Consider the following 27,864-nt stretch of genomic DNA (forward strand, 5'->3'; position numbering starts at 1 on the left):
CAGCCTATGGGGAAAGAGAGAAGGGACAAGCGGCCGGGAATTAGGATAAAAAGGAGGCTGCACCCTCCAAAAATTTGAGAGACCCCAGGGGAATGCCCCATGGCCTCTCCCTTTATTCGAATAAAGTAAAAGGACTCCTCTGTCTCCTTTTTGGACATCAACCTCTGGTGTTTGTGGATTAATTTTCCTGACACCAGCATGGTGTAATTGCCCCCGGGAAGATGATGGCTGCATCATCAGGCAGAGTGAAGGTCAGTGGCTCCCTAGGGAATGTGTTGCTGAGAGTCTGGAGGAGTATCACATCTTCCTCTCCTGTGTGCAACACTGCCCACACCTTTATCGGCAAAGACCTGCTACTAGCAGACTCTGCTGCCTTAATAACAGAAGGGGAAGCTGTTGGTAAGACAACACTGAGAAAGGCTCAGAATAATTAGAAGCTAAACTAATTTATTTTCCTGGGAGAGAAAATATTTTGGATTATTGGGAGTAGCTGCATTGAACGTTGCTGAGCTTGGGTATTTGGTGAGAAGGTTATGTGAGACATAACTGAATCATTTCTAGAGTGCTTTTGTCTCAGTTGTCAGGGGTCAGTTGTCTTGGAAACGTTTTAGCTTGGAATCTGTCCCATCTGCTGCAGTGGGAAGGTAGGCTTGGGTGCTGCCTGACATTTCTTACAGGCAATTCACACCTTTCAAGTGTCAGCTCCAATAAGGAAATAATTTGTTGGCACTTAATTTACTTATTGTGTGTGTTTGTGTGTTGACAACTTGTGAGGCTGGTTTATTGGGTAATTTTATTGGTGTCCAAGGGGGTGAGGATCTGGGGCTGGAAGCAGCCTGGAGGTGATATAAAAGCCTGAACTGCCACCCCACTCCCGCCAATACTTTCTCTTTACTGTCTCTTCATGGTGACATATGCTCCAGTGGTAAACAGGTATTTTCACAGCATCTCAAGATGTATTTCAGGCTATGTTGTAAATTCTGAAAACATCTAACATGTTTGTTGCATTGACTTCCCTGCAAAAAATATACCAGATTACAATTTATAGTTATTGTCAGCATTTTCACTGGGTATTAAGTAGCATTTTCTAGAGAGGTGTTTACTACTTTCCTATCAAAATTTACAAAGCAAAATTTTGTCCAGCTTCTCATAGAATGGTAAGCTTTTTTAACTCTTAGGTACGTGTGTAATCAATATCCATCCTTTTCCAATCCATCCTTTTAGGTTTTCTTTGGTGTAGTTATGTTGCTTTTTTGAATGACTCCCACTGAGATATTTTTCTCTCTCTTTCTGATGATATCAGATTAGCAACCTCTAATATTTACCTGAAGTAATTAATTATTTAAAGTATGCAAAGGAAAATACAGCAGCAGCATAATATGGTGGCAGTCATATGAATCTCTATATTTTCATATTTTCAAATACTGGTTCTACTATGGTTGCTTGATTTGCATTTTCTTACATGTTCCAGAGAAGTTGATGCTGTCCTGAAATACCTAAGGGAGCAGTGTAGTGTAAAGAAATTAGGGGTTACTGGTTTTTGAATAGGTGGTGTTGATGATCACACATTCGGAATTAAAGACCAGTGCATCTCTCTGTGGTAGGTAAATCCAAGAATGTCCTACAAGCAGGTACACATGCATAAGCATATTGTGTAGCCTAAACACTTGATGTAGCATGATTTTTTCAAATGAGTCCATCACCTGATGAAGAGAGATATTTTTAGCAGAGTTGGAAAGGATACTATGCAAAGAAGACAGTGGTGAGGATATTTGTTCCTAGTTTTGGAATGGGTCATAGCAACCATGTCCTTGTTTTGGATCTGGACAGACATACATGTTGTCCTTGGGTCACTTTCTCAATTTAGCTTTCTTTTTCCTTTTCTGCATACTGCAGAGCCAGAACTTCACCCAGGAGCAGAGAGGTATTTTTTGTTGCAGCTGCTCTGTAAAGTTAGATTGCTTTTGTTTTAACACCAGCTTTCCTTTTGTGTTCTGCTCAAGAAGCTGAGATAGCTGCCCTTTCCTGATGTTTTCAGAAAGTATATTTTGGACTGCTTACTAAAGCATTGTTTTTCCCAGTCAGTTTGAATGAACTCAAGCTTATAGGCACAGACGATACCTTTGAAGTCTTAATTCAGATATTCAGTCCATATTAAGAAACTGTCTTAAATAGAGTTTTAATCTAGAAAAGTATCCTCTGAGGAGCCATGGTATAACTAGCTTCAAAATAATGCTAGTATGTATGGCTACATATTGTGTGAGATATGAAAATTCCTCACTGTAGAAGCAGGATGCTCTATTTGAGTCTGGATTTCCCCTAAAACGTCAATTGAAGATTTTATTTTCATGCTTATTCTGATGATATATCCAACCTCATGAACCCTAAATTTTTCATTTTTGCTGAAAAGATGGCTTCATTCCCCTTCATCAAATATGCTGACATTCTCCACCATCTTTAAATTCTGCATGTTTTCATTTCCATCCTAATTTAAATTGTGAGTTAAAACTTGGCCTCCTAGTAGTGCTTGAAGATCAGAAAAACAAACAGAAAAATGGGAATAGACATAGAAGGCTAATGTAGCCTAGGCAAAGAATAAAATCTCTCTATTTTTTTAAAGTCTCTTTCTTTTGTAAAAGTATGGTTACTAATCCAAGTAAAAAAGTTTTATCAAAATTCCACTGCTTTTTTGGAGTAATCTACTCAGGGACCTATCCTTTGCTGTATGACACTTTTTTCTATTGGTCCTAGGAACCCATAAACCATTTGGGATGTGATGAATTGTATCCATATGTGTCTGTTAGAGGCTTTTGTTCAGTTATAGCGTATGTGGCACTGTCATATATTTCACATATAGGAAATACCTTTGTAATGTCCATGTCTTTGCAATTGGGAGGCCTCCTTTTAACAAATTTTCTAGAATCTGACTGCAAAACTGGATGTCATGCTTTGAAATATTCTCCATTTCCTTGAGATTCATATTAAGGTTTGAAGTTAGACTAATGGTAAATTAATATTTGTGTTATGGCCCTTGTTCATCTATGTTCCAAATAAATCACAAGAACAAAATTTAGGAACACAAACACATTGTTTGGTGAAGCTCATTTACAGAGATGAGCCTTTTTTTGGACTTGTAGCCTAGTGGCAGGTGATGTAAGGGAGCACATCTAGTTTCAAAATTTTTGGCTAAGGTTATTCAGAAGGGATTCTACTTTCTTGGACTACCTGTGGCTCTGTGAAACACTATAGATTCCTATACGGACCCCTTTAAGAATTGAAGTGTGCAATGCAATGTGCAGAGAGGACATTTTAATGTGAGGCTTAAAACAATGGCTGCTGTCTGAAGAAGAAATCTCACATTTCAAAAACATTCCATTTTTTTGCATGATGTATCTTGTTCCTTAGTTTTTCTGTCAGTGATATGACAAAATTCTCTGTGTTGCATCAGCTCAAGAATGCATCCACCTCAACACCCATGCTCCGTTTGTGGCCAGCAGCAGGGAATATCCCCCCTTTCTAAACATCCTGGCAACCTGTGCTTCAGGGGATTTCTGAGCTAGAAATTTCTAATCTAACTTCTGCAACTGTGTCAAATGGCCACTGGTGGACCAAGAGTTTGTGGATTTGCCAGACTCTTTTGGAACTTGCTTGAACTGCTAAGCTCTAGCATGCCTTGTTACAGTGTCTTCCATAGTTTAATTATGACTCATAATTAAAGAGGGAGAAAGGCTCATTATCATTAGTTTGAACCCAGCTGCCTCATATCTTCATCAGGTAGTGGTACTTCCAAAGCTGTAAGAAAACCAAACAGGAGTGTGTGTTCCTTTTCACCTTTTCAGTGCTACAGATAAAGGCTGTATATAATTAAAATGGGGAGAAAATGTAGTTTAGGGAAGTCTTAATTTTACTAAATGGCAGTCTCTCAAATTAAAAATACTGTCAGAGAAATATTTATTATGATGTCTCCCATGTAAATACAGTCAACAGTACTAATGACCTCTGTTTCTCCTAATGGAATTGTAAAAGTTTTCCTCTTTTACATGCTCCTAATGGCCCTCCATCTTTCCCACAGAGAGGTCTTCAGAGAATTCTGATCTGAAACTGCTGCTTAACTGTTGATTTTCATGTGATGCCACCTATATGTAATAATATAACCCTGCTGTTTCCTGGGCAATACAGCTGTCATAACATATATTTTCCAGGAGAAGAATGCTGAAGTTTGGAAGTGTATTGTGCCTTAATCACCCCAGTGTCAAACCTGGGTAACTCCACATTAATGGTGTTGCATTACCATTAGAAGATTAGGTATTGTGGGAGAGGACAGTCAGAACATCTATTTACGGAACAGCAGTCATTCATAAATTCTGGAATAGCATATGAACTCTAACACTAACACCGTGACTAAGCAAAAGGGAAAAAAACCAAATTGACATGCAGTATTTTCATGAAATGAAAGGGTAGATAGCTGCTGAACCATATTATCATAGTTATTTTATAAATGAGTATTTTATATATATGTATGTATATATATACATTATATGTATTATTATAGTTACTACAAGTACAGCCAAATCTTCATTATAAAAATGTAAGTCCCTGAGTAGGCGCTGGAAATGTGGGATCTGAAAGAGGTGTGTGTTTACAGTGTGAAGTGCAGCCAACTGCATGTATGGAGATCATGGATGCGTTGAATTAAGTTTTGACTTCTAAGTGAAAAAACAGCATGGATTACTCATCAAGGAACATGAAACAAAAGGAAATAAAACTAAAAGTAGTTTAGTTTCCAAAGTTTAATGTTAATATTAAGGTAAAGTGGAATAGTCTTACATATAAAGAATTATTTCCAGGGACTCCATGACTAAGAAAGTGAAAATGTGGTTAAACAGCTCTAGTGGAGAGAAGGTTCTGCAAGCATTGTTGTCATTTTTGTTTTCTAGGAATGATGAAAATGCACAATTGTTCTCTTTTATTTGACTGCTGTTCTCTAAAGCTGATACCGAGTACCTAATGTCCTTGTGTGCTATAATTTGTAGCACACAATTGGGAAGAGCCTGTTACAGATGATAAAATAATACTGGCTTTTGCATTCATGGATTAGCTTTTTGTATCAGAAGTATTTTGATACAGTACAACTTATATTTACTTTTAACTGCTTTGTATAATCTTTCAGTTTATGTATGCACTGTATAGTTTATATGAATAGTAGTTTAATGAGTATATTATATTGTAGGCCTTAGCAAAATGTTAAAATAGAGACTAACTAACTTAGAGAATGGTGTAAAGCAATTATCCTGTTTCTTGTATCTGGAGACTGGCCTCCCCAAGTGATAACGGTGACAGGAAACAACACAAGCATCTGAAAAAGATTTATCGACTCTTATCAGCACCATCAGAGAGTGTGAACCAACAGAATAAAACTACAGGAAGAAATAAAATATAAGGACCTAATTTACAGAATGTCCGGCAGACAAGTCAGAGGTTAAAACCAGAGAGTTCCTAAAACATCAAAAACTCAAAGGAATGTTTGAATAATTTATAAGCTAATGAATATGCATGTAACTGCAGCAAAGTAACTGTATATAGCAAACATGATTTTAAGCTTCCTTCATGCTCTTTGGCCGTTTGCCAAAAACACCCCAGTGCTGGATTGCTTGTCCTTCTTTTATCCTTTATTAGACTTTTAAAAATTCTAAAGAGTGAACTCTGTTTTTCACAAGCCAAAAACCTAAACCAAAAGGGTTAGGTTTTGAGCCTTATGACTTTGCTCGGGAATTCTTGGATAGTTTTTTTCATTAATTTAATTTTATTTTAGAGATTGCAAACAAAGAGCACTAACCATGTTATTTAGAATATGAGCAAACAGCTTATATATGAATTTTAAACTGTAAGACAAAAGTGTGGCAGACTAACGTGCATTTAGTCTACTTTATAGATGCACCTCTGAGGAAACAGGGAATTTTGGATTGCTAATCTATTTAGTTATATATTTATATTGCTAATATATTTAGCTAAAGTAGTAATCTTTAAAAAGTAATCCTAATTATTCCATAAAAAGAAAATCAGGAGAATGGGAAGGATACAAGGGTCAGCCAGAGACTAAAAATAAAAAAAGAAAAAAAAAATGTGTAAAATATCCTATGATAGGATAAAAATGTCTATATTTTAAACACTCATTGTATAGCATGGAGGTACAGCAATCTAAAAAGCTATTACTTTCTTACATGCTATTTATTTTAATCTGAAAATATTTTTCCTGTAGTGTATAAGCTTTGTCTAGTATAGAGCTTTGAAATGATGTCTCTGTTTCACTACCTCACCCTGCTGATGACTTTAAATATGTCTTTTATCGATGGATGAATAATCTAAGGAACTAATTATGCCAATGTAGTGTTTAAAAGTTGTGCAACTCCAAACTTTAAAAACAACTACCCTTTAAAAATATAAAACAACCCAAAAAAAACCCCCAAAACCAACAACAAAACCACCAAAAAAAAAACCCAAAACCAAAACCAGAAAAAAAGAAAAAAGAGCTTTTTCTCCAAGATGGATGTTTCAGCTAAATCAACATGTTTTCGAAACGGAAAGAAAAAGCCCTCCAGGGGCGAATACCATTTCATGTAAGTTGAGAAGGCTTGGTACTCAGCTACGGCTGCTCCTCGTTGCAGCACACCCCATCTACGCTAGCAGTGAAAAGAACGGCTTTAAAAAGAGTAGCCTTCATGACTCCGAGAGGCACAAAGATAAAGGCAGGCAGTGGCTTATGTAACCCTCTTTTAAAGGAACCTGATCCTTGTGCTCACCCTTTTCGTTTTGTGAGTTAGCGCTTTGTTTGGTGATCCCATTCAGCCGTAACCATACACGCTGAGCTCCTGCATCCTGCTTCTACTGTCTCGCACACTTACAGTGCTACAGGTATGTGTAGGTTAGTTTGGATTCTTTTTTAAGCTCATGCCTTTTTTTTTCCCCAGAAACGTAGAACAAGTGCTTGCGAGGTGTGACTCAGCATGTTCGGTAGACTTTCACTTTATTTGCAGGCAGAGTGTAATCTCATTTAAATGCAATTGGGGGTTAGTTCTTTTGTTTGTTTGTTTGTTTGTTTGTTTGGGGTTTTTTTGTTTTGGTTTTTTTGTTTTAATCTTTTTGAGATGATGGCTCAGAAACCTTTTATTTTCCCTCCAGAGGTGGGAAGACCTCTGAGAAGGAAGACTCAGGAGAGTCTGTTGAAAGTGTTGAACGTGATGGTGCCGCACAGCAATACCTTTATATTTTTACTGGCTGTAGATTCAAGTATCTGAAAATAAATTCTTTCTTGGTCTTCCAATAAATTCTCAAGTCCTTGAAGGTAGAAATGGTGGTAAACCATGGCTGTGGGTTTTCAGATCCTCCTAAAATAATAGACAAATGTAAAAGGGAGAAATTAATTTTTAAGTAATATTTCAATAACATCTAGAAATGGAAAAAATTGCTGTTTGTATATACTACAGCAGATGCAGAAATTCTGAAGGGTCTTGCCTATGCTACAGAACTTGAAAGTCTATATGGCTTATAAATACAAGACAATGCTATCCCTCACAGTCTTTTATCTGGATATGTTATCATCAGTGAATAATCTGCATCTTTAAATATTTCATGTTCTATGTGTTGCTTTACATTTTATCAGAGAGTATGAAATCTTTTCAATCAAAGCCTTTGAGGATATACTGGTAAGGACATTGTATTTGTGTTTCTGGAGTTCTGAAATATATGTTTCTTTAATATTTAATCCCTGGTTTTGTTATATTTTCTGATTTAGTCTAATCAAAAGGAAACAGTTTGTGAGTGGAAAATTAGTTATGAAGTTCTTCCTATTATATATTTGCACTGCATTTTGCCTTACATGCACATTCATTCATTTTTTTCCTGGTAAACTTGTTTTAAGTTAGAAGTCTTATATGTGAGACCACAACGTGTAGGTAAAAAAGGACATTTATGGGTGTGGCTTATTTAAAAAAGGTAGAGTACTAGTATAGATGTGTACCCAGAGATAATACAGCTTTCAAATATGACATAACTTGTCTTGAACTGTTCTGAACTGATCTGCAAAAATGAAATCTCCTGGTGTCTGCAATCTAGCTCTGGTGATGCTGCTTGGGAGATTCTGAATTTTAGTCAGCAAATCCAGAATATATTGAATTCTGCCAATTTTTTCTGGCTGCCAGGTTGTTTGCTGGCTTTCCTAAAGCTGTCCCTTTACTGCCACAAATCTTTAAGTCCCACTTGTCCAGGGACAGTTCTGTATCTGCTTTTTCCTATTTCTCTCTGTATTTTTGACACAGTAAAGTTTGAAGATCCTTGTTTCTTTACTAGCAAAGTTTCTATGGTAATATGCATGATTTCTCTGGAGAGAGCTTTGGCAAAGCTTTATCTAAATTCTTTCCATGTTCTTGAATCATGTGCAGATGCTCTTGTGAATATTCAAAGGAGTTAATCAGGTGTGTTCACTCAGTTATTTAACCTAAGTTTGATGGTAGAAAATAATTAACTAGTGTCTAAGGAGCTACATACATGTGTGTTAGATTCTGCTGGTACTTTCTGACCTTTGTGAATTGTTTATTTTCATTTAGCAATAGTTTGAAAAAAATTAACTATACCCTACTCTTACCTCCTTGATAAAAGATTTGTCTCAGCTTTAAGATTTTCTGTTTTTCTATGTTCAGTTATCTTTTTTTCCTATCTTAGAGTTTTAATGCATTCTTTATTTAATATTAAAGAAATACAATTTTATATTCTGACTTGTGCTGGTACATTTTCCTTGACGTCTTTCTTAAGTATCCTTCTCCAAAAGTCTGAAACATCTGAGGCTAAGGCTGTTTAGAAAATGGGTTTATTGACACTGAAAAATTCAGTTATGAAATATTTTAAGTCCCTGAATGAAAATATAATGCTTAATCTATGTGTAATTATATCTTTCTACACAGTAGCTGTTGTTTTTTTTTCTTTCAAAATGCTGAGTCTTGTATTAAGCCTTTATGGCTACTAAAGAAAGCTATGCATTCCTTACAGGAAATACACATGATGAAGAGTGGAAGGACTGGCTTCATCACTATGTAAATAGTTTGTGATGGTTGCCTTGCTGCTTGCTCATAACTTTATTTTCATTGTACCACTCACTGTAGGCCACGTACCATGTCCCTGCTGAAGACTTCATAACATAAGAAACTCTAACAAGAATCTTATTTATATTAAATAGCCCCATGAGTTTATTGACTAATGCTTCATTTTAGATCAAACAGTAATAAGCATGTTCATCCTATTACTGTAATGATTAAAAGATTCAATAGCCAATGATACTGCTGTCTTCTGACATTTTTCAATGTGGCATGCTTTGGTATTTGCTACTGAATATTATTTTTCTTTAGTATCACACATGGCAAATGAATCAAGGCCCTGCCCATGTGATATTGGAGACAGATTTGACTATGGAGGCCGTGGGCAGGAGGTGCAAGTTGGGCACATCAAGGCGTATGTCTGCAAACCTTCTGCCAGCACTGACAAAGCTGTGATTGTGATTCACGATATATTTGGATGGCAACTCCCAAACACCAGATACATGGCTGATATGCTAACAACTAATGGATACATGTAAGAAATACTACTGTTTTCAAAGTGTCTTTTTAATAAGAAAGTTTGTTGAGTCATTTCCATTTTTGTTGAACTGTTTCCATTTAGTCATATGTAAACCATACAAACACAATTTCACAGTCTTTCTTTACCCCTTTCTCCAAGAAGCTTTCTGGAAAAACAGTGAAATAAGTCTAAAATAATTGAGTAGTCTTACCATAATGAGTTAGTAAGTAAGCACAGAAGAAGAGAGGGGAAACAGAGTATTTTATTAATCGGCATCTTTTGTCTTCCATGAGCCTGAAGCAGACTGCTTCCTCCCTTCTTCTGTGCACCTTGGCCGTTATGGTAAAAATTCCAAAGAAACTGAAGATCTTTCTATGAAGGGAAAGTGTACTATGTATTAAGTACTATGTATTCAGCAAAATTAATTTGTTGTGCAGTACATATTGTTTTCCCTTTAATCCTTTTCCAGTATTATTTCATGGACTAAAATATTTTCATTTTTCTTGCAGAGCCATCTGCCCAGATTTTTTTGTGGGACAAGAAGCTTGGAAACCTTCTAATGACTGGGCAACTTTCAATGACTGGGTGAAATCACGAGATGCTGGCAAAATAGACAAGTACAGACATTGTTCCTTGTCCACCAACAGGACATCCATATTTCATAGGAATTTTTGCCACAGTAAAAATGTAAAATTAGATCCTAAATTATTAGTGTGTCAAATATGGGTGGGTGGCCACATATAGAAATTTCATGCAGCTCACAGGACAAGTTCATGGCTATCCATAAAGCTCATGAGTGGTGCTTTATGGATAAAAGTAGACATTTGAAGAATAAAAGTGCCCAGTGTTTGTCTGTACAGAAAGTAGAAGCAAAATTCATGACTTAAAGGAAAAGAACCAGCAAAAGCTAGAAAATGTAGCTCACTTCAGCCACTTCAATCCTTCAGGAAGGCACAAATTCCTAAAATGGATTTTAGACAGGGTGCAAACACAAACACTATGTAACAAGGGAACATTTTTTCTGCTCCCCATCAGATCACAGCTAGTTCAAAGCATAGTGCTTTCCTATTTTCCTGCATTTTTACTATTTTTATCTGAAACATAGCTTGATTGCATAAAGTAGCTGCTGATTTAGAAAAATCTTTGTGAGAGATGCTTTGCATATTAGTCGCATTTGTGACAACAGGATGCTCTTGACTGGTTGTGTGTCTCAAACTTTTTTTTCTGTTAGCCTATATGATAAATACTGCTATTTGTGAAATTAATAGGACTGCTGTTCATAAAATCACCTCGTGTCCTAGTAACAGTCATCTAGGAAGACTGTTTTTCTCCTCTGTCTTCTTCCCTGGAGTTTGTCTTGCATTTTAGAAATGAATAATAGTAAAGTAGTGTTGTGAGTTGACCCCAGCCAGCAGCCAACAACCTGGATTGCCACTCACTCACTCACTCCCACAAGAGGAACAGGGGAGAGAATAAGGGAAATAAAACAAGAAAACTCGTGGATTGAGATAAAGAAAATTTGATAAGTAAGGGAAAGAAAAAACTAGGAGTGATGCAAACACAGTCACTTTGTCACAGATTTCCACCCAGTCTCTGAGCAGCAGCCACCAAGGAGGCCAGAGAAACAGGGCTAGAGCCTTAATTCACTTTCATTTGCATGTCTTAGAGAAGCTGATATCGTCCTCAAGTATCTAAAGGACCAATGTGGTGCAAAGAAGATTGGTGTCATTGGGTTCTGCTGGGGTGGAGCAGCAGTGCAACATCTGATGCTGAAAAATCCTCATTTGAAGACTGGAGTGTCCCTCTATGGTAAGCCTGAAATGCTTGCTACATTCTGAGCAGAATACTGGAGCAGGAAACAATTCTGTAGGGCTATTGCTGTAACAAAATTCAGTGTGACATCTAGTGGAACAAGATGGTTTTATTAAAAATAATCTAGAAGATATTTAATTTTGCACACTCACATTTTTATACTTAAGTGTACCCAGCAAGATCTATGTATTTAAAGAGTGACATGACCAGGATCACATCTGTGAACATAGTGCCAAATGCCATGGTCTCACTGTGGCTGAGGTTCCTCTTGGCTGACAATGACAAAAGGTCTTCTAGGCACATCTTTTACATCTTTTAGACAGTGGTCCCTCTTTACTAATAGGAACTGTTTTTAACACTCTGTTTTAACCCTCTACTCTCACACATTACTCTATGCATTTATGCTGCCTTTGATACTTTTCTTATTAACCTCTGTACTTCTACAGAACCCAGACCAATTTATATTAATTAGAGATGAAAGCAAATTGAATGCATTTTTCCAGAAAGAGTATTGGAATTGTTTTGCTACACTGATATGCTGATCAGTTGAGTCAATTCAACAGTGCTACTTCCTAATGTTTTACTTTTTTGTTGTAATAATCTCAGGATTGAAAAACATAGCAGAGCGGCATCTGTTCAGTTCTACTACAACTTCTATTCAAATATCTTTGAATAGTCAAAATTAGAATGTTAATTGGTTATGAAATCATACCAGTGTAAATATATGTACACTGAAATCGTAACCATGTATCTGGAATGATATATATTTACAATTATTTTTAAAATGGTCTTCCCAAGCCAGAGGTGAGCAGGTAGAAGTGTCCATCTCTCACAGAACCCTGTCTCTCACAACAGTCAGAAGCAGTTGCTCAAAGCAACCCACAAAAATGGGGCAAGTGTAACAATTTTTCTGTGATTTTCTCCCACAGAACTGGTCTCTGGTTTCTTTTTCACACAGCTGATGTCATCTTTTTAATGACATTGCAAACATTCCATTAAATAAGGGACTTTTAAGCAAAGTGTATTAAATTCCATTACAAACTGCTCAGCTGTAACTGATAAATATGTCTCAAAGTTTCACTGTATAGATTTTGTGTGTTTTAGCTACTTTAGGTAGCATAACTTATTGTATGTTTTCTTCTTCCTTAGGAGTGATCAGGCGTTTTGACGACAAGCACAGTCTGCTGCATCCTACCTTCTTTATTTTTGGTGAGAAGGATGACATTATTCCATTGGAGCAGGTGAGTTTCCTATCACAGATATTTGTCTTTTTAATGCTTTTCATGCTTGTTTTGTAATTTGGTTTTTAATGAACACAAAGTAAAAAACTAATTTGCATTTTTCTTTTTCTTTCACTAATTCTTACAGTACTTCTACACAAATTTATATTGTTAATTCCCAAATCAAAAAGTTTTACAATGACACTAAAAATATTTTCTGTTCCTGTTTGAAAATTTGGATGATTTTCATCAGTTCCTAGGAAAAGAGCAAGAATCCAAAGAAAGCCTTCTAACAAGTTTAAGATAGGACACCATTTTTAGTGATACCATTGGTCCATAAAATATGCCTGTTCCAATGGAATTACTTATTGCAGGAGAATTAAAAAGATTCTGTGGTTGTCCTTTTCCTTCTTCCACTGTTCTGCACAGATTCTCCTTTCTGTCAATCTGCCAACAGCCTTTCTCTGGAGCCTGAGTGAAGAATGATTGGAGAAAGATGATTATTTGCCAAGTGGATCAAAGTAAAACATGTTTTTATTGAGTGATGTTGGCTTTAACTTTCCTAGCAAAAATTTCAGTCAGTTTGAACTGCTGATTTTGTCTCTGCCCCTCCTCTCTCAACTTCAAATTAATTCAAACTCTAGCCCAAATTTTTTTATGTGAGGTCGGTCAGCAGCAATTCATACAGTGTTCACTACATGATAACTGTCTCATGATGTTGAGCAGTAGGTTTTTCACCTTTACAGGTATTAATAATAATCCATATATTTTATTTTTTTTTTACATTTTATACAGTCACATGCTGGTATTTTACTGGGAAAAAAAAGTTGTTAAATAAAGCAAATGCAGTAACAGAAATGCATTTAGGTATAAAATTAGTAGAAGAGAAAAAGGTGGCAAGGATAAATTACGTCTTTCAGAAAAGTAAAAAATGAGGGCAGTTTTGGGACTGTAAATATAGAACATGTTACCTTTGTATTCAGCCAACAAAGAATGTTCTGTGTTACAGGTCACCTTGCTGGAGCAGAAGCTTAAACAAAACTGTAAAGTTGATTATGAAGTTAAAATTTACCCTGGACAGACACATGGATTTGTGCATCGCAAAAGAGAAGATATCAATCCTCAAGATAAACCTTATATTGAGGAAGGAAGAAAGGATATGATCAACTGGCTGAATAAATATCTTTAGGTTAAATTAATGCCAATAAACAAAACCAATTGTTGTAGGAAATCAGAAAATAATACAGACTATACTGCATAAAATGTTCTTTAACCCATATAAATATTTTGTAAAACTCTTCTGCTAACACTACTTAGTTGCTTTTACCTTCTAAGTAAGGACTTAGAAATGGCTTTTCAAATGGTGAAAGCCATAAATGTAAAAAAGGTGTTTAACACTGGTCTTGTATATCTTAAAATTATTAGAATATCATATGGCATATTTTCTGGCACTTGAAAGTTTAATTTTTTTATATCAATGTCAACATGATTAAAAATCATTTAAACTCTGCCCATGCTTGAGAAATTATCTCCTTAAAGTTGTATTTAGTGTTGTTTAGCTGTGAGATTTTCAGCTCCAAGATTTTCAACTTTTAGGTAAATATAGTTCTAGGTTGGAAGGGTGGGAGGTTTTCTTGGAAACAGAATATCCTATTCAGAATTCATGAAAAGAGAGCTAGAGAAAGGAAGGGGAAAGACAATGGAAAAAAACAGAAAAGGAGCTGCAAGAAGTTGGGAACCATGACTGAAGAAATTAGAGGAAATCACATCATTTCATGGTTATCTTGATGCAAATCCTTAATTTCTCATGATTTCAGGCAGTTGCTGTATCTACTGAACCTAATTCAGTTTAATCTAAACCAGTCTCCAATGTTACCTCCTCACCTCCACAAATCTTTCCTTTATCATCAGGTTTCTCTCTGCTGTGATTTGATTGGATATTGTTCTTGGTAAGGCACAGCCCATTCCTAGTGCCTGGGGGAACATTACAGTTTCAGCTCCTTTGGTCCCTCCCACTGTAATTCCCAAAAAACATCTGGTGACGTCTTGCCTGTATTTGTGATGCTGAGGGAGTAGATGTGGCTAAAATGTATTCAAAATTGCCTATCTTCCCCTCAGGGAAATATGTGGGAGCCCAGGGAGCTTTCACAGAATATTGCTTTTGAAGTTGCATCCTAATTTCCATTGCCCCACAACAGCTTTTCTTTTTGAGTTTGCTGCTGCCAGCCATGCCTGACAGCTCTGGAAGTCATTGCCTCTGGATCTTTCCTTGCTGGGGGCCTGAGTAGTCTATGGTGGAGTTGTAGCTGCATGTGTGTCTGAACTCCATGGTGTCTCTTCAGAGTCTCCCACTATGTGGGTCTCACCTCAGATACCAAATGCCCAGCAGTGCTTCAATCATCTCTCCATTTCGGCTTCCTTCTTCACATCACTCCTTTCCATACTGCAATGCACTCTGTACGTCCCATGAGAAAATAGTTCTCTCTGCAGCACACTGGTTGATATTAAAGAAAATCTCTTATCTTTCAAAAAGATTTAATGCGGACCTCTGAGGCAAAAATGCAAAATCTTCCTTTGCTCCTTGGTTTATGCCCTTGGTAAGTGTTTATTGCTGTTCTGTGGTTTGGACACATTGTGTTTCCATCTTCTTGCTCAATGATTTCAGGAGAGATGGGTCTTCAGTTCTTACTGGGTCCAGCCAGTGCAGGGAAAGCCTCTTCAGGTCTGCAGGGCATTGTTGTCATGCTGGAAGTAATAGTTACTCCACACTGGAGGTGAGAAGTTCCATGATGTCTCCCCTGATCCTGCCCTTGTGCTCAATCTGTGCAGATTCCCAGTGACCTACAGACAGAGAAGAGCCAGACAGTGATTTCTGTCCTTCTTGACAGTCCTGGCATGGTTCTGTTCTCAGCAGGCAGAAGAGGAACAGTTTCCCAGAAGAGAACTGCAGACACCTCCATGCACTGGCGTGGGTACATCTGATGCATGTGCCTACTCTAGGGAATGGGAATTTAACAATGCTTCCTGGAAGGAAGCAATGTAGGTTTGTGTAGCATGCTGGTTGTGGATGGGGACACATAAATTCACAACCTGTGCTCCAGGTGCTCATGAGACAAACAGCCTCATTTATTATTCAGAACTCACTTAAATACCCAATTCAAATCTCCCAGGCTATACAGCTATTGGCTGAGATCCCTCTCTCTGCCCAGCTTCCTGGCCAGTGGTGTGCTTACTTCTCATCTTGAATGGGGCTGGCTGAATTGGGTTCCTGTTATGGTCAAATTTACTTTGTCCAGTCCTGCTGTACTGTGACAATACTGTGACAATTCACCCTTTTTGGTTAAATCAAAAAATATAAAATGCTCTCTGTTATCCTATCTGTAAGGGCCCTTTGCAGACAGGGTGACAGGAGACAGCATGGGTCTAATTGAAATAAAGTTTTCCACTTAATTTGACAAACTGAGTTATCCTCAGCTAGCAACGTGCTTTGCACACTAAACTGAGTTTGCAGCACTCACTTTCGGGAGCTGGCAGGCAAGATTACAATCCTTCAAGCTAACATGCCACAGGTAAACTAACAACTTGTAGTTACAACTTAACACTAAAAAACATTATTTTGAACTAAAAAAAAACCCCCATATTTAGAACTGAGATTATACTTTATAAACAAGAAACAAAAAAACATTCAACCTTTAGAACTGTGAGAAAAAACAAACTTAACAGAAAAACAATTTGTAAACAAACAGAGTTTTTAAATGAACTGTCTTTGCAAGAGTCTCAAATTTTCATGAGGTAGGTGAATAGGTTGTTCTGGTTACTTTTCTTCATTCTGCTTAATCACAACCATTGGGGGGCCATCAGGAGAGTGTTGTTTGTGGTCCCAGGCAGGATGTAGATCAGGTCCTTAAGATGTCTTGTGGAATGGACTTGTGTGGACAGTTTATTTTCACATGGCCTTGCCGTCTACACTTGTAGCAATGAGGTAAAAACATCCACTCTAGGATGTGCAGAGGATCAGGCCAGTGAGTGTTCCACTGCCCTATAATACCAGTAGGGTGAAGATTTATAACGAGAACAAATATAGTTTGTATCACTCTGGGCATATGTGGTGGACTTGTCTGTTTGTGATAGCTTGCTCTACTGTTTCAAGAGCAGCTTTTGCCTCTGGGGTTCATTTTTTGGGTTTCAAGTCCACTACCAGAAGGTCCAAGGAGGTAGGTATCATGGCAGAAGATGGCATAGCAGCTTGCAAAGTATCTATGCTCTCCATCACAGAACTGACCTTTCTTAGGTTGGAGAAACTTTCATTTACCAGATTTCTCTTTTTATGACAAATACTGGGGGGTTCCAAGGGCTCATAGATGGCTCTATGTGTCCTTGAGCTAGCTGTTCTTGTACTAATGATTTTAGTGCATCTAGCTTTTCCTTTTCAAGGCACTACTGTTGTACCCAATGATTAATACCTCTTTTAGGATACAATTTAACAATAATAATAAACACTGTAATTCAGATTAGAAGTTCTCATGCATAGATATATATATATAAAAGTTTCAAGCTTGAGTGCCTGTGGGTTGGAGTAGACATGCATGCATTTTTCATCAGGGCTTGCAGTCTGTAGTTAACATGTGTTGGGATGGTGCTTGATAGGAGTGGTGATGGAGCTGGAGCTGATGTTATGTGAAGACTTTGATTCTCTCTGTGAGGATCTTGCGTTTCCTTCTGCTGTGTGGTTCCTTGGGGCTGGGATTGCCCTGGCTGTAGCTGTGGTGAAGCTGGAACTGCGCTGAGTGCGGGGCCCGGCACTCTGCTTCTGGCGCACTTCCGGGAATGGATCGCACACCACGTGACATCAGCTCGAGCCCCGCCCCCCAGCAGCGGCAGGCAGGCGTGGCCAGCAGAGGCCCGACGGCGGGCGCGGTTTCTGGGCTGAGCCAATCAGCTCTGGGCAGGGGCGGTTCCAGGCGTTTCCATGGTGCCGAGGGGCGTGGGCGGCACCGGTGGCGGGGGGGTGGTCCCGGGGGTGGTGTGGGGCTGCGAGGCGGCCGCGCGTTCTGGGGCCGAAGTGGCGGCGTTCTGCCCCCCGGGCTGGCAGCTCCGCGTGGCACAGCGGCTCGGGGCAGCCGCGGGGCACTCTGGAACGGCACCGCAGCACCCCCTGGGCGAAGCCACACCCCCGCCGCCTGCCGTGTTCCTTTGGGCTGCGGCGGTGTTGGCATAGCCTGGGGCCCCGCCATTCCCTCCTGCTCCGCCGCTCCAGCCAAGTGGCAGGATTTCGCAGTCCGGCTCGGTATCGCACGTTGGGGTTTGTCTACCCGCCAGGGCACTGCCAGCTGCCTGTGCTCTCCAGCATGGCGGGGTTGCAAGAAACAGCTCGTTATAAAGCAGTCCTGGGGCGAGGGGAGCATACAGAGCAGCCTGGCCCTGTGGGGCAGCTGTTTGGTGTTGCTCTTCCCCCGTGGGTTTGGAAAGCTATCCCAAGCTCCCTCTGTCCCCTCCGGAGCTCTGTTCTTGCTCTCCAGTCCAGCATTCATCCGTGTGATAGATCGGCATTTAAGAAAACAAGAACACCTAAGGAAGTTAAAACTGCTGGTGGCTGATGGGAGTTTTTCTCCTAGCCAACAGCTGGCCATTTTTAAGAATTGACAGCAGTTTTAACCATTGAAAAAGTGAGATGAACCTGTGAACACCACCTTAAGACCTAAGCCTGGGAATTTCTTGGTCTCTTTGTTCCCTGGCTGTGAAAGGTAACTGAGTTTTAGTTGGCTTCCTGTCCCTTGCCCAGGCCATGCGGCCCGGGCAGGGGCCGGGCTGAGCCTGCCACGGCTCCCAGCCGGGAGATGGGGCCTGCGAGGCTTGCCCCGGGCTCTGGCTGGGCCAGGCGCGTCCCTGGTTCGGCTGCAGTTTTTTTCCCGTGACTGAATTCACCAGAGACTGCCGAGTAAAGAAAGAAAAAAGCTCTTGACCTGCGGCGAGCTGAAACAGCAACCACACTCTCCAGAGCAGCCATGAAGAATCTTCCATCGCAGACAGCTCCAGCTGCTGCTCTGTCAGAGATCACAGAACCATCTACAAAGCCTGGGCAAGATTTTAACCTTTTCATTACCCAGATGAGACTTGCAGATTAATCCTTTTACCCAGAGAAAGAAAAAGAGAGTAATCAACATGTAAAGAGACTTTATAAACTATTAGAGACAGTAAAGAGAAGAATTAAGCTTCAGAAGAAGTAGAGAATAAGGAGATGCTTTAATTAAGCTGAAATATTTTTCTGTTAAAGCTACGGAAATGGACAGTAGTGTCCTGAAAAAACTCCTTTAATTCATGACAGAGTATATTGGGAAGAATAGAGTGTTCAAAGTTTGGATTTTGAGCAAAAGGTGGAGTAATTGTGATACAGTGAGGTGCTGGAACAGAGGGGGGAGAATAGTTGAAGATTTGGGGCCTTGAGGGGCAATGAGAAAACTTCTGTTTCCAGGAAAGTTCACAGAAATAGATGAAGAGAACTTTTGCCTTTGAATAACTCATCCTTAAAAATAACATCCTTAGACACATGGCCCATAACATACCTCAGAGTGATGTGAAATAGGAGGAGTGGACTGATGACAGATTTTTTTTTTCCGGGCAGCTGGCATCAGAAAAATAGACCGCTATAACAGAAATAGTTTTCTTGTGAGAAACTCCATAGATTAGCAGAAGAAGACTTCTGTTTCTCTACAAAGACTGATGAAAAGACTCTAGCAAGGATTGGGACTGTTTTAAACACCGAAGTTCCAAAGTTTGTTGTCTCTATGTTGTCATGTGAGCAAGAGAATAGTTGAGTAGTGGGGGAAAAAGAAGTTTTCTGGAAGTTATTCTGGTGTTCTTATTCTTGTGGTTCTGTTAATAAACTTTCTTTATTCCTTTTAAGTTTTAAGCCTGTTTTGCTCTTGTTCTAATCCATATCTCACAGCAAGAAATAAGTAAGTTTTCTAGTTTTTTTTAGTTACTGCTTTAAAACCACAACAGTCTGTCTCATTGAAAATAAATCTCTAAGGCTTTAGAACTTCCATAGCATTTTCGTGTCCCCTTGAGGCTGCCTTAAGTATAAAATGTCCAGTTCGTTCCCATGTATTTATATCAAGGGCAGCCTCTTTGGTTGTGTCCAATCCATGGTTCTTTGCCAACGTTATTAAAGCTAATAATTAATTTTTACCTTATTCTAAGTCCCATTCTGTGGGAACTGACAGTGGTCAAATAGGAGATTTTTAGGCTTCAGGCGCTAACTTGAGCCTGTGGGAAAGTCAAGTACACAACTTTCTCAGTCTGGCCTGGGAAATCATAAGGACCAAACACTCCTTAGGGAAGGAAAACAACCTTTGCAGGTGTTGTTTGTTCCTTGTTGTAAGAAACGGTCAAGGGGTGTAGTTCCTAACTATCCAATGATGGTGATGTGTTGGTTTGATGACCAACGAAAGCTTTACCTTTTTGGACCTTCTCGGAACTGTCTATAAAAGAAGATACGGAAGAATAAAAAGTGCTCTCTTTTGCAATTAAGGCTAGAGAGTCTGTATTGTCACTTTGCTGTTTCAAATACAGTGCGACACCATTCTTGTAAAAAAAGCAACCATACCTTCAAAACTGGAGGTAGTTGAGTTGATATCCCAGCTCCCATGGTTCTGATGAGTATTTTTAAGGGTAAGTCCAAAAACAATGATGGATTTTTAGCTATTTTTTCACTGCAAACATCTCTCCTTGTATTTTTTTTAGATGGCTTTTTCCACATGCCTCTTACTCCAGCTTTTTGCTGTAGATCAGGTTCTCCACACCTGTTTTTTCCAGCTTTTCGCTGTTTTGGACAGGCTCTCCGCACTCTGTCTTCTCCCCCCCGTTCTGCTCACAGGAAAGGCTGTGCCTTCACATGTGGGGTCACCACTTGTAGTGTGCTGGTCATGGGTGGGAAGATGAAAATCCACAACTTGTGCTCCTGGTGCTCACGAGACAAACAACCTCTTTTATTATTCAGAAGTCACTTAAATACCTATGGGAAATGGAAAAATGGAAAATTCTACAGATGCTGAAGCGTTCAGTCTTCAGCCTTGGAAAGAGCTTGGGTTGATGTAATGATGAAAGTACACAGACATAGGGTAGAAAAATTATAAACTTATGTTTCTATAATTATAAGTAAGAATATGTCTTGAGTAAGAAATTATATTAGGTAAAATAGTTTGAGGTTTGAGCTGTAATAATGTGATTTGTAGAGTAAGCTAGGGATCTAGAGACTATAACAGAGGTGTGTGTATGAGTACATGACCTATCAGCTTAGTGGATAAGAGACAGACACAGTGCAGCAAAATTAAGCAAAGATGATAGGTTAATAAGTAGAAACCAGTTTCGTGTTAACCGTCTATTGGACCAAAATATTATGTATTGTTGTGTGAAGAAGAAACCGATGACTACCTTGACCTATGTCTGACTTGTTGCTCCTCTAAATCTCATGCCTTCATGATATCTTATCTGGCTACTTGAGCAATAAATCATCTCAAGGCATGGTGGTCCCATTCCTTATTATTCATCTCAACAAACACCCAATTCAAATCTCCCAGACTATACAGCTATTAGCTGAAATATCTCTCCCTGCCCAGCTTCCTGGCCAGTGGTATGCTTAATTCTCATCATGAATGGAGCCAGCTGAGGGTCCCCTGTAACTTATTCAGGGACATGTTCAGGCATGAATTAGGATAGCTGAATTGGATTTGTGTTATGATCAGATTTACTTTGTCCAGTCCAGGCCAGCTGTACTTAACAATACTCTGACAGGTTTGTAGTTCAGGTAATATGTAAAGTGTAAATTTAATTCCCAGCTCTGCCAAATTTAATTTAAATTGCCAAATTTAATTGCCAGCTCTCATGCCAAATTTATCGGGGTGCTATAAGAACAGAGAGAGATGATGAAATTGAACCCTCTACAACTACTTTCTCATCTGGATGTTAAATAAAAGAGTCTTGGTTTTTCTGAAGGTAATATCTTGGTTAGAAAACCTGTCCAGCTTGGGTTATTTTTTATGTGAATAAACAGATTCTTATGGAGTAGGGCTAAGTGCTGACAAATTTTCACTGAGACAGGGAAAGACTGTGAAACTGAAGAGTATTTTGCCAAAATTAATTTTCCTTGGAGAATTCAGCATCAGTTGCTGCAGGACAGGTTATTATATTATTATATATGTAATATATATTATATATTACATATTATATATAATAATAATTATATAATATATATTATTATATATAAGTTTTTATAGGGAAGAAAAAAAAAAAAGGATGCATTAGAAAAGATCATTGCTAGCAGGTCAAGGGAAGTTATCCTGCACCTTTTAGTTCTGGCGAGGCCACCATCTGGAGTGCCAGTTGTGCCAGTGCCTGTGTCCAGTTCTGGACTCCTCTGTACAATAGCAGGTCCAGCAGAGGGCAACAAAGATGATGAGGGGACTGGAACATCTGTCTTACAAGGAGAGGCTGAGGAAGCTGGGCCGGTTCAGCATCAAGAGAGATGACTGAGAGGAGACCTCATCAATGTCTATAGATACCTGAAAGGCAGGGGTCAAGAGGGCAAAGCCAGGCTCTTATTGGTGGTGCCAAGCAGTAGGATAAGAGACAATGGGCAGAAACTGATGCACAGGAAGCTCCAGCTGAACATGAGGAAGAACTTCTTCATTGTGCAGGTGATTGAGCACTGGAGCAGAGAGGTTATGGCGTCTTCCTCACTGAAGGTATTCCAGGTATTCCAGGACTATCTGGTTGCAATTCTGGGCAATGAGCTCTAGGATGACTGCTTGAGCAAGGAGGTTGGACCAGATGACCCACTGTGGTCTCTTCCAACCTTACCAGTGATTTTGTGATTCTGTAAAATACACTAGCTAAGATTAAAGACTCAGAAAACTCAATACTGGCACAAGAATTTTGGTAGCATCTCTTATCTTTAATCAGTTTAATACTATGCTGGGTTAACTTCTGCTCCAATTTGTTTACCTTTTTTACATGCTGAATGGGAGCTTTTTTACGGGTTTCAGTTAAATCTTTATGGCAACAGTTTTTAAGCCAGAAAATGCCTCTTCAAGTTTGTTCTGTTTTCTGCATTGCTCTCTGTCAAGTTCACATTTATTGTTGGTTTTTGGTTTTTTTAAACTGTGTTACCTAAACCAGATAGCCACTGTTTCATCTTGTTAATTTTTCTCAACTTCTCTGACTCCTAATTTGGAATGGGTTTTTAAGCATAGGGGCCATAGTCAGCAAAGACAAAGAAAAGCACTCCTGCTCCCATCCCCCCCCGCCCCCCAACATACATACATAGCAGTGTCAATATTCACATGAAACAGTGTGCATTTAGTCTGTATAAAAAAATGTGCTCCGTCTTCTGGCCTGCAGGCAGGAGGGCATCTATGCTTTATGGTACATTTTAAGAGACTGTGCACTTGCTTTAAAACATGTCCCTCTGCACAGCACCAACTGCATGAATGTAGTTCTTCCTCAGCTGCAATTTCTGACTCCAAGGAACTCTGCTGCTAGGTCTTGAAAGGGCTTTTTTGTCTTATTTTTTCTTCAAAGCAGACCCTAGGGAAGGAGCTGAATGATTGCTATGCTGGATTAGTGAGGCTTCAGGGCTAGAAGACTGATCAGAATTTGAACTTGATGGAATTTGGAGAATTGATGGAAGATGTGATAGAGATGACTACACCAACAGATTCATGTCAAGATCATCTGAATGCCTCATTGCAGCTAATTTTGGCCACATTCACAGGCATACTAAGTTTACTATTTAGGACTTTAGTTGCTTACATAGGTTGTGGTCAAACTGGAATCCATACCTTTAACTAATGAGATTTCAGTGTGTTTTGCCACAGCCCGTGAGTGGTAGCTTAGGCTCTAGAAAGGTGCACTGAGGACACAATTTTTGAGGTAGGTTGTTTTGTCACAGGGACACAAAACAATCTAGTTTCATTTTATTTAAGAAAAAATAAAGGTAGACCCACTGAAAGCACTTTAGTCAGAGCTCCCATGGGAAGAGCAATGGGAATTTGGTACCTACTTCCTCTTTATACCTTCAGAAGCTGACTCAATCTTCTCGAGTGTGGCCCGGCTAGCTCAGTGATGAGGTTTCTCTTCACTTGAGTTTCAAGCCAGCATATGTTTGTGGGGTTCACTGATTTTCTTCAAGAATCCAAGTCTATAGAGTGAGTAAAGAAATCGAGGGGGGGGACTCTCTCTCTGGTTTGCATTCCACAGTTTATTTCTGTGAAGGGGAACCCAGAGGACGAGAGACAAAGGATTTGGGGTCTGAGGGTCTCTTTTAACAGGGGAAACCTGTCGGAGGGAGAGAACATCAGAGAGAGAACCAATTATTTTCTCAGTTAGTACATCTTACAAACTTTCTACAAATCAAGGTTACACACACCAAGATAAGAAATAACAGACACCAACTTCTTCAAATGCCCATAAAGGTGTAGGAGTATTCTCCACAGAGGGGGAGAGAGGGGGGCTTGGTTTCCTGGCAACACAGGGGGGAAAGAAAGGGAAGGCAAGGTAAGCATGCCCTCTCAGCTTCCATAGCTCAGAGGCATTCTGGGACAGGAAAAAGTTACAAACTTCCGTGTTAGAAAGAAGGGTTCTCTTCTCCCAGCCCCGTGTTTTCCCGGGCTAAAGAAACTTCAAGCAGCTGGAAATGCCAGCAGGGTCCTCTCTTTACTCTATCCGGCCTCTCGCCGTGGGGCTGAGGAGAGAAACTTCAGTAACCATGGTAACTTGACACCAGGTAAACAGTTAGGGAAAGAGAAGCTGGGGGGTGAAAATCACAACTAAAAGATGGAAAAAATACATTTCAAGCTATCAACTACAACAAGAAGCTTCCAGCACACTTTGCTTATTTTCTGGTTTCTCATGTTTGGCACTGAACTTTATCAAAGCCCAGTGAATAACAATGCTAAATTTCAGAACGTGAGGAATGGAACGAGCTAATGAAGCTCCAAAAAAAAGTTATCCTTTCAAACCATCAGTGGAACAGATGGCGACACCTGTGGCAATACATTTCCTTTCCTTCCCTTCCTGCCACTGCTATATTAAGAGCATGTGACAAAATTTCACATCTGGGTTGGTAGTTTGCCCAGAACTTCAGCAAAGCTATGCCAATGTTATCTACTAGGGCGATTGCAAGTTATCCCAACTGCACTAATAAACTGTTCTTCAGTTTTAATTCCAGGTTTTGAGCTTACAGATTGTTGATGATTTCTTTAAAGTTGTTTCTTTTTTTTCCAGAATCTTTAGAAAATTAAGGAAGTTGCTATGCAGAGCAGCAGAGACCACAGAACAAGAGGAGTTTTAGGGTCTTTCCAGTAGGCCTAGAAAGAAGGAAGCAGGAGTCTGATAAAGATGGAAGAGACAAAAAGTGAGGAGATATCTAGTGGGATGAAGAGGGAGAACATAGTTGGCTGTGAAAAGGAAAAGTGTGGGTGGTAGGCACTGAAGAGAGCAGAGAGTGATGTTGATTGATGAAAATCAGTGTGGTGACAGAAGTAGAGTGTTCCAGGACTTAAGCAAAAAGCAAAAGTGGCACTGGACAGGAGCAAAGGAGACCTGAGACTGACCCTTGAAGATCACTTTCATTAGTCCATGTTCATCCTACCTGTGCTGGTTTTCTTTACTAAGAATGTGTTGAGTAAGTCTCTGTGAGGACAGCCAGATGGAAAATCAAATAGGCAAATAAAAGGTGGTATAGAAAAGAAAACAGAAGAGTGAAAGGGAGAGGTTAGGCAGGAAATGCAGGTGCTCAGGTGGGGAAAACCAGTCAGTGATGGTGTCTCCTGAAAGTCACAAGTATGCCATGCCTCTGCTCCACTTTCCTGACTTAAAGAACCAGGAATCAGCCCTGTCTGAATGCTATGTAACATTAAAGGAGCAAAAATTCAGCAGTACTAAGTGGAGGTAGAGCCTCTCTGTGAAGAGAGATAAAGGGAAATTTGCTTCAAAGGAGAGACAGTGAGTCAGCACTGGAGAGTCAAAGCAGGGGATATTTCTATTGTCATGTGTCTAAGAGATTTGAAGATATAAACTTATTGCTGTCACTAAGCCGTTCTCCATCACACTGTGGAGATGTGCAGTGGCACTGTAGGAGACAGGTGGCCTTCTGTTGCTTTGTTGCTGTTGCTGAGTGATTTGTAGAACATTTGCCAACGTTCAAAGTTAAATTCCCAGGAATTGCTCAGCCCAAGATAATGCCAGGAAGCAGTCAGCAAAATTGGAAGATGATGGAAGTTATTCCTCAGTAAGACAAAAGCTTCTTGGGGAAAAATTGATGCCTGAGATTTTTCTCACTCACCCCTTTCCCTTGCTGAGCCCTAGTTTCATTGCCTCTCCAAATATACTTTTTCTGCTGGGCTGATGCCAAGTGGTACATGCAAAGGGGGCTGAAGAGAAACACATCAGGGTGTTTTGGTAGAAGAGGTAAATCAAGAATGAATTAAGAAGAACATTTAATTATTTCTTTCTCCCATGTAAATTGGGCATTGGTGAGTCTGAAGTCAAGAAAAGAGATGGAAGAGAAAGGAAAAGAAAGATATCTGTATTGTTTCATGTTATAGCTGTTAAGAGGAAGGTGGGGAGGGCAGATCTCTTGGCAGGCTGATGGGGTGGAGAGAGTACCATTCCAAACCGTATTGCTTTCCAGCTGGCTCAGATTGATGGCGTTTGCTATTGCCATGATATCTCTGATAGCATCTGTCTGATGTACTAATGACAAGATGTTTCATTCACCACTCAAAAGAGGGATTAGGGCTCAAATCGCCATTCCAGCTTGTCACTCACCAAGGAATTAAAATCTTCTTTGAATGTAGAATTTCCTGACCCCACAAGAGAGCCTAAGACTAAGGAAATGGTGCTTTAAACATGAGATCAATGAAATAAAATAACTCCATTATTTTTGGAGTTATACACTGGAGATCATTCATCTTTCCAAGCTGTAGTGGAGAGCCACTAGACAACATTACACAGGCACCACTCTTATGGTCCAGACATATCACCACACGTACCCCAGACATTTCCTTCTCTGAAGAAATAGCAGAGTATACTGCAGGAACACCAAGAGATGGTTTGTAATGAGTTTATGTGGTTGTTATAGAAGAGTCTTTGATCTGTGTCATTCCTAATGGAGAAAATTATTACTTCTTGTCCTGATTTTGTCACTGACATCTGGCCATGGTCACAAATCTTGAGTCAGGGGCTGTGCAGAAAATCACTTTAAATTACATCTGAGCAGAAGACTGATGCTGATAGTGATGCCTTAAATGAACTTATATAGATGTGCCTACATGTGTAATAATATATAAATAAAATATATAATATAAATAATATATAAAATAAAAGTGTCCTGTATTACAAGCCTGTGATCTCTGCTAGCTCAGCTGTGCTATGAGGTTTTACAATAGAAGTGAGCTGGTAATGAACTAAATGTGCACAATGGCAGAGAGCAGCAGTATCTCAGGAAACTAGATGGTCTGGCAATGATACTCAGTCACTCTTAAGGGCTCTGGGTTCCTCCAGGAATTACTGACATCTGTGGTTTTAGAAAGTCTGAGGACACTGCCCTCCTGCTCCCCTCCCTGCTCTCCCCCCCGCCCCCGCTCCCCCAGTTTTTCAAAACATGTCTTTAGAATTGTCCAGGAAATAAGATCCTTTAAGAAATTAACAGTGAATTCCAGATCTTACTGTTTTGCATTGGTTGTGAGTTTTTCATCGTTTGGTTGGTTTTGTTTGATTTTGTTTTTATGGGTTTGTTTTGGTTTTTTTGGTTTTTTTTTTCTTTTTTTGCTGTGTTATGTCCAGCTTCTCTTTATACTACACTTAATTTTGTTGGAATAATTCTGAACTTATCTTCTTTGGAATATAAATACAATTTGAGCCAAAATATGCTGCAAGGGGATAGTTTCATTCAGCATCTTCATGGGCGACCTAGGGGAGTCACTGAACTGCCTCCTTCCTTGCAATTTTTCAGACAGCCCCAGAAGAGACAAGTACAATGCCTTGACATTGGACAGAGAGCAACTGGGAACAGTGTCCCAGCAGCAATTGAACCTAGGCGCTTGTTGGTGGAAGATGTTTTGCAGGGTGCTGGCCTTCTTCTCTGTGCAGATGAAGCTGTAGAAAGGAGGTAGGGTAGCACAGGGTCAGCTTTCCTCAGGGAATGGGAGCCTTTGTCTTCCAGACC

At 39.5% G+C, this 27,864-nt stretch overlaps 1 protein-coding gene and 1 long non-coding RNA gene across 4 annotated transcripts; one reads left to right on the plus strand and one right to left on the minus strand.

The window, feature by feature from the left end:
* Positions 1-4,775: 4,775 nt before the first annotated feature.
* LOC117243922 lies at positions 4,776-17,556 on the minus strand. The gene is made up of 2 exons (XR_004496011.1): positions 15,005-17,556; positions 4,776-7,385 (listed from the first exon to the last, which is right to left on the minus strand). It is a non-coding gene; the product is annotated as an uncharacterized LOC117243922 (long non-coding RNA).
* Positions 6,698-14,148, plus strand: LOC107200801 (carboxymethylenebutenolidase homolog). Of its 3 annotated transcripts, XM_015619756.2 has the most exons (7): positions 6,698-6,912; positions 9,399-9,621; positions 10,116-10,223; positions 11,273-11,415; positions 12,568-12,659; positions 13,068-13,159; positions 13,648-13,884. In XM_015619756.2, the coding sequence occupies exons 2-6, from the start codon at positions 9,407-9,409 to the stop codon at positions 13,122-13,124; spliced, it is 615 nt and encodes a 204-aa protein (XP_015475242.1). In that variant the 5' UTR covers positions 6,698-6,912; positions 9,399-9,406; the 3' UTR covers positions 13,125-13,159; positions 13,648-13,884. The 3 variants fall into 3 exon arrangements, with proteins under 3 accessions (XP_015475242.1, XP_015475239.1, XP_015475241.1); XM_015619753.3 differs by lacking the exon at positions 13,068-13,159 and having other exon boundaries at positions 13,648-14,089; XM_015619755.3 differs by lacking the exons at positions 6,698-6,912; positions 13,068-13,159 and adding an exon at positions 8,705-9,086 and having other exon boundaries at positions 13,648-14,148.
* Positions 17,557-27,864: the final 10,308 nt, after the last annotated feature.

Source organism: Parus major, chromosome 2, assembly GCF_001522545.3.
Source record: "Parus major isolate Abel chromosome 2, Parus_major1.1, whole genome shotgun sequence".
NCBI lineage: Eukaryota > Metazoa > Chordata > Aves > Passeriformes > Paridae > Parus > Parus major.

Excerpts from the sequence above, each read along its gene's own strand:
- LOC107200801 (XM_015619753.3), top strand. The coding sequence starts at position 9,407 with ATGGCAAATGAATCAAGGCCCTGCCCATGTGATATTGGAGACAGATTT. Across the intron at positions 9,622-10,115 it reads CTAACAACTAATGGATACAT|AGCCATCTGCCCAGATTTTT; the intron begins GTAAGAAATACT and ends TTTTTCTTGCAG. Across the intron at positions 11,416-12,567 it reads GACTGGAGTGTCCCTCTATG|GAGTGATCAGGCGTTTTGAC; the intron begins GTAAGCCTGAAA and ends CTTCTTCCTTAG.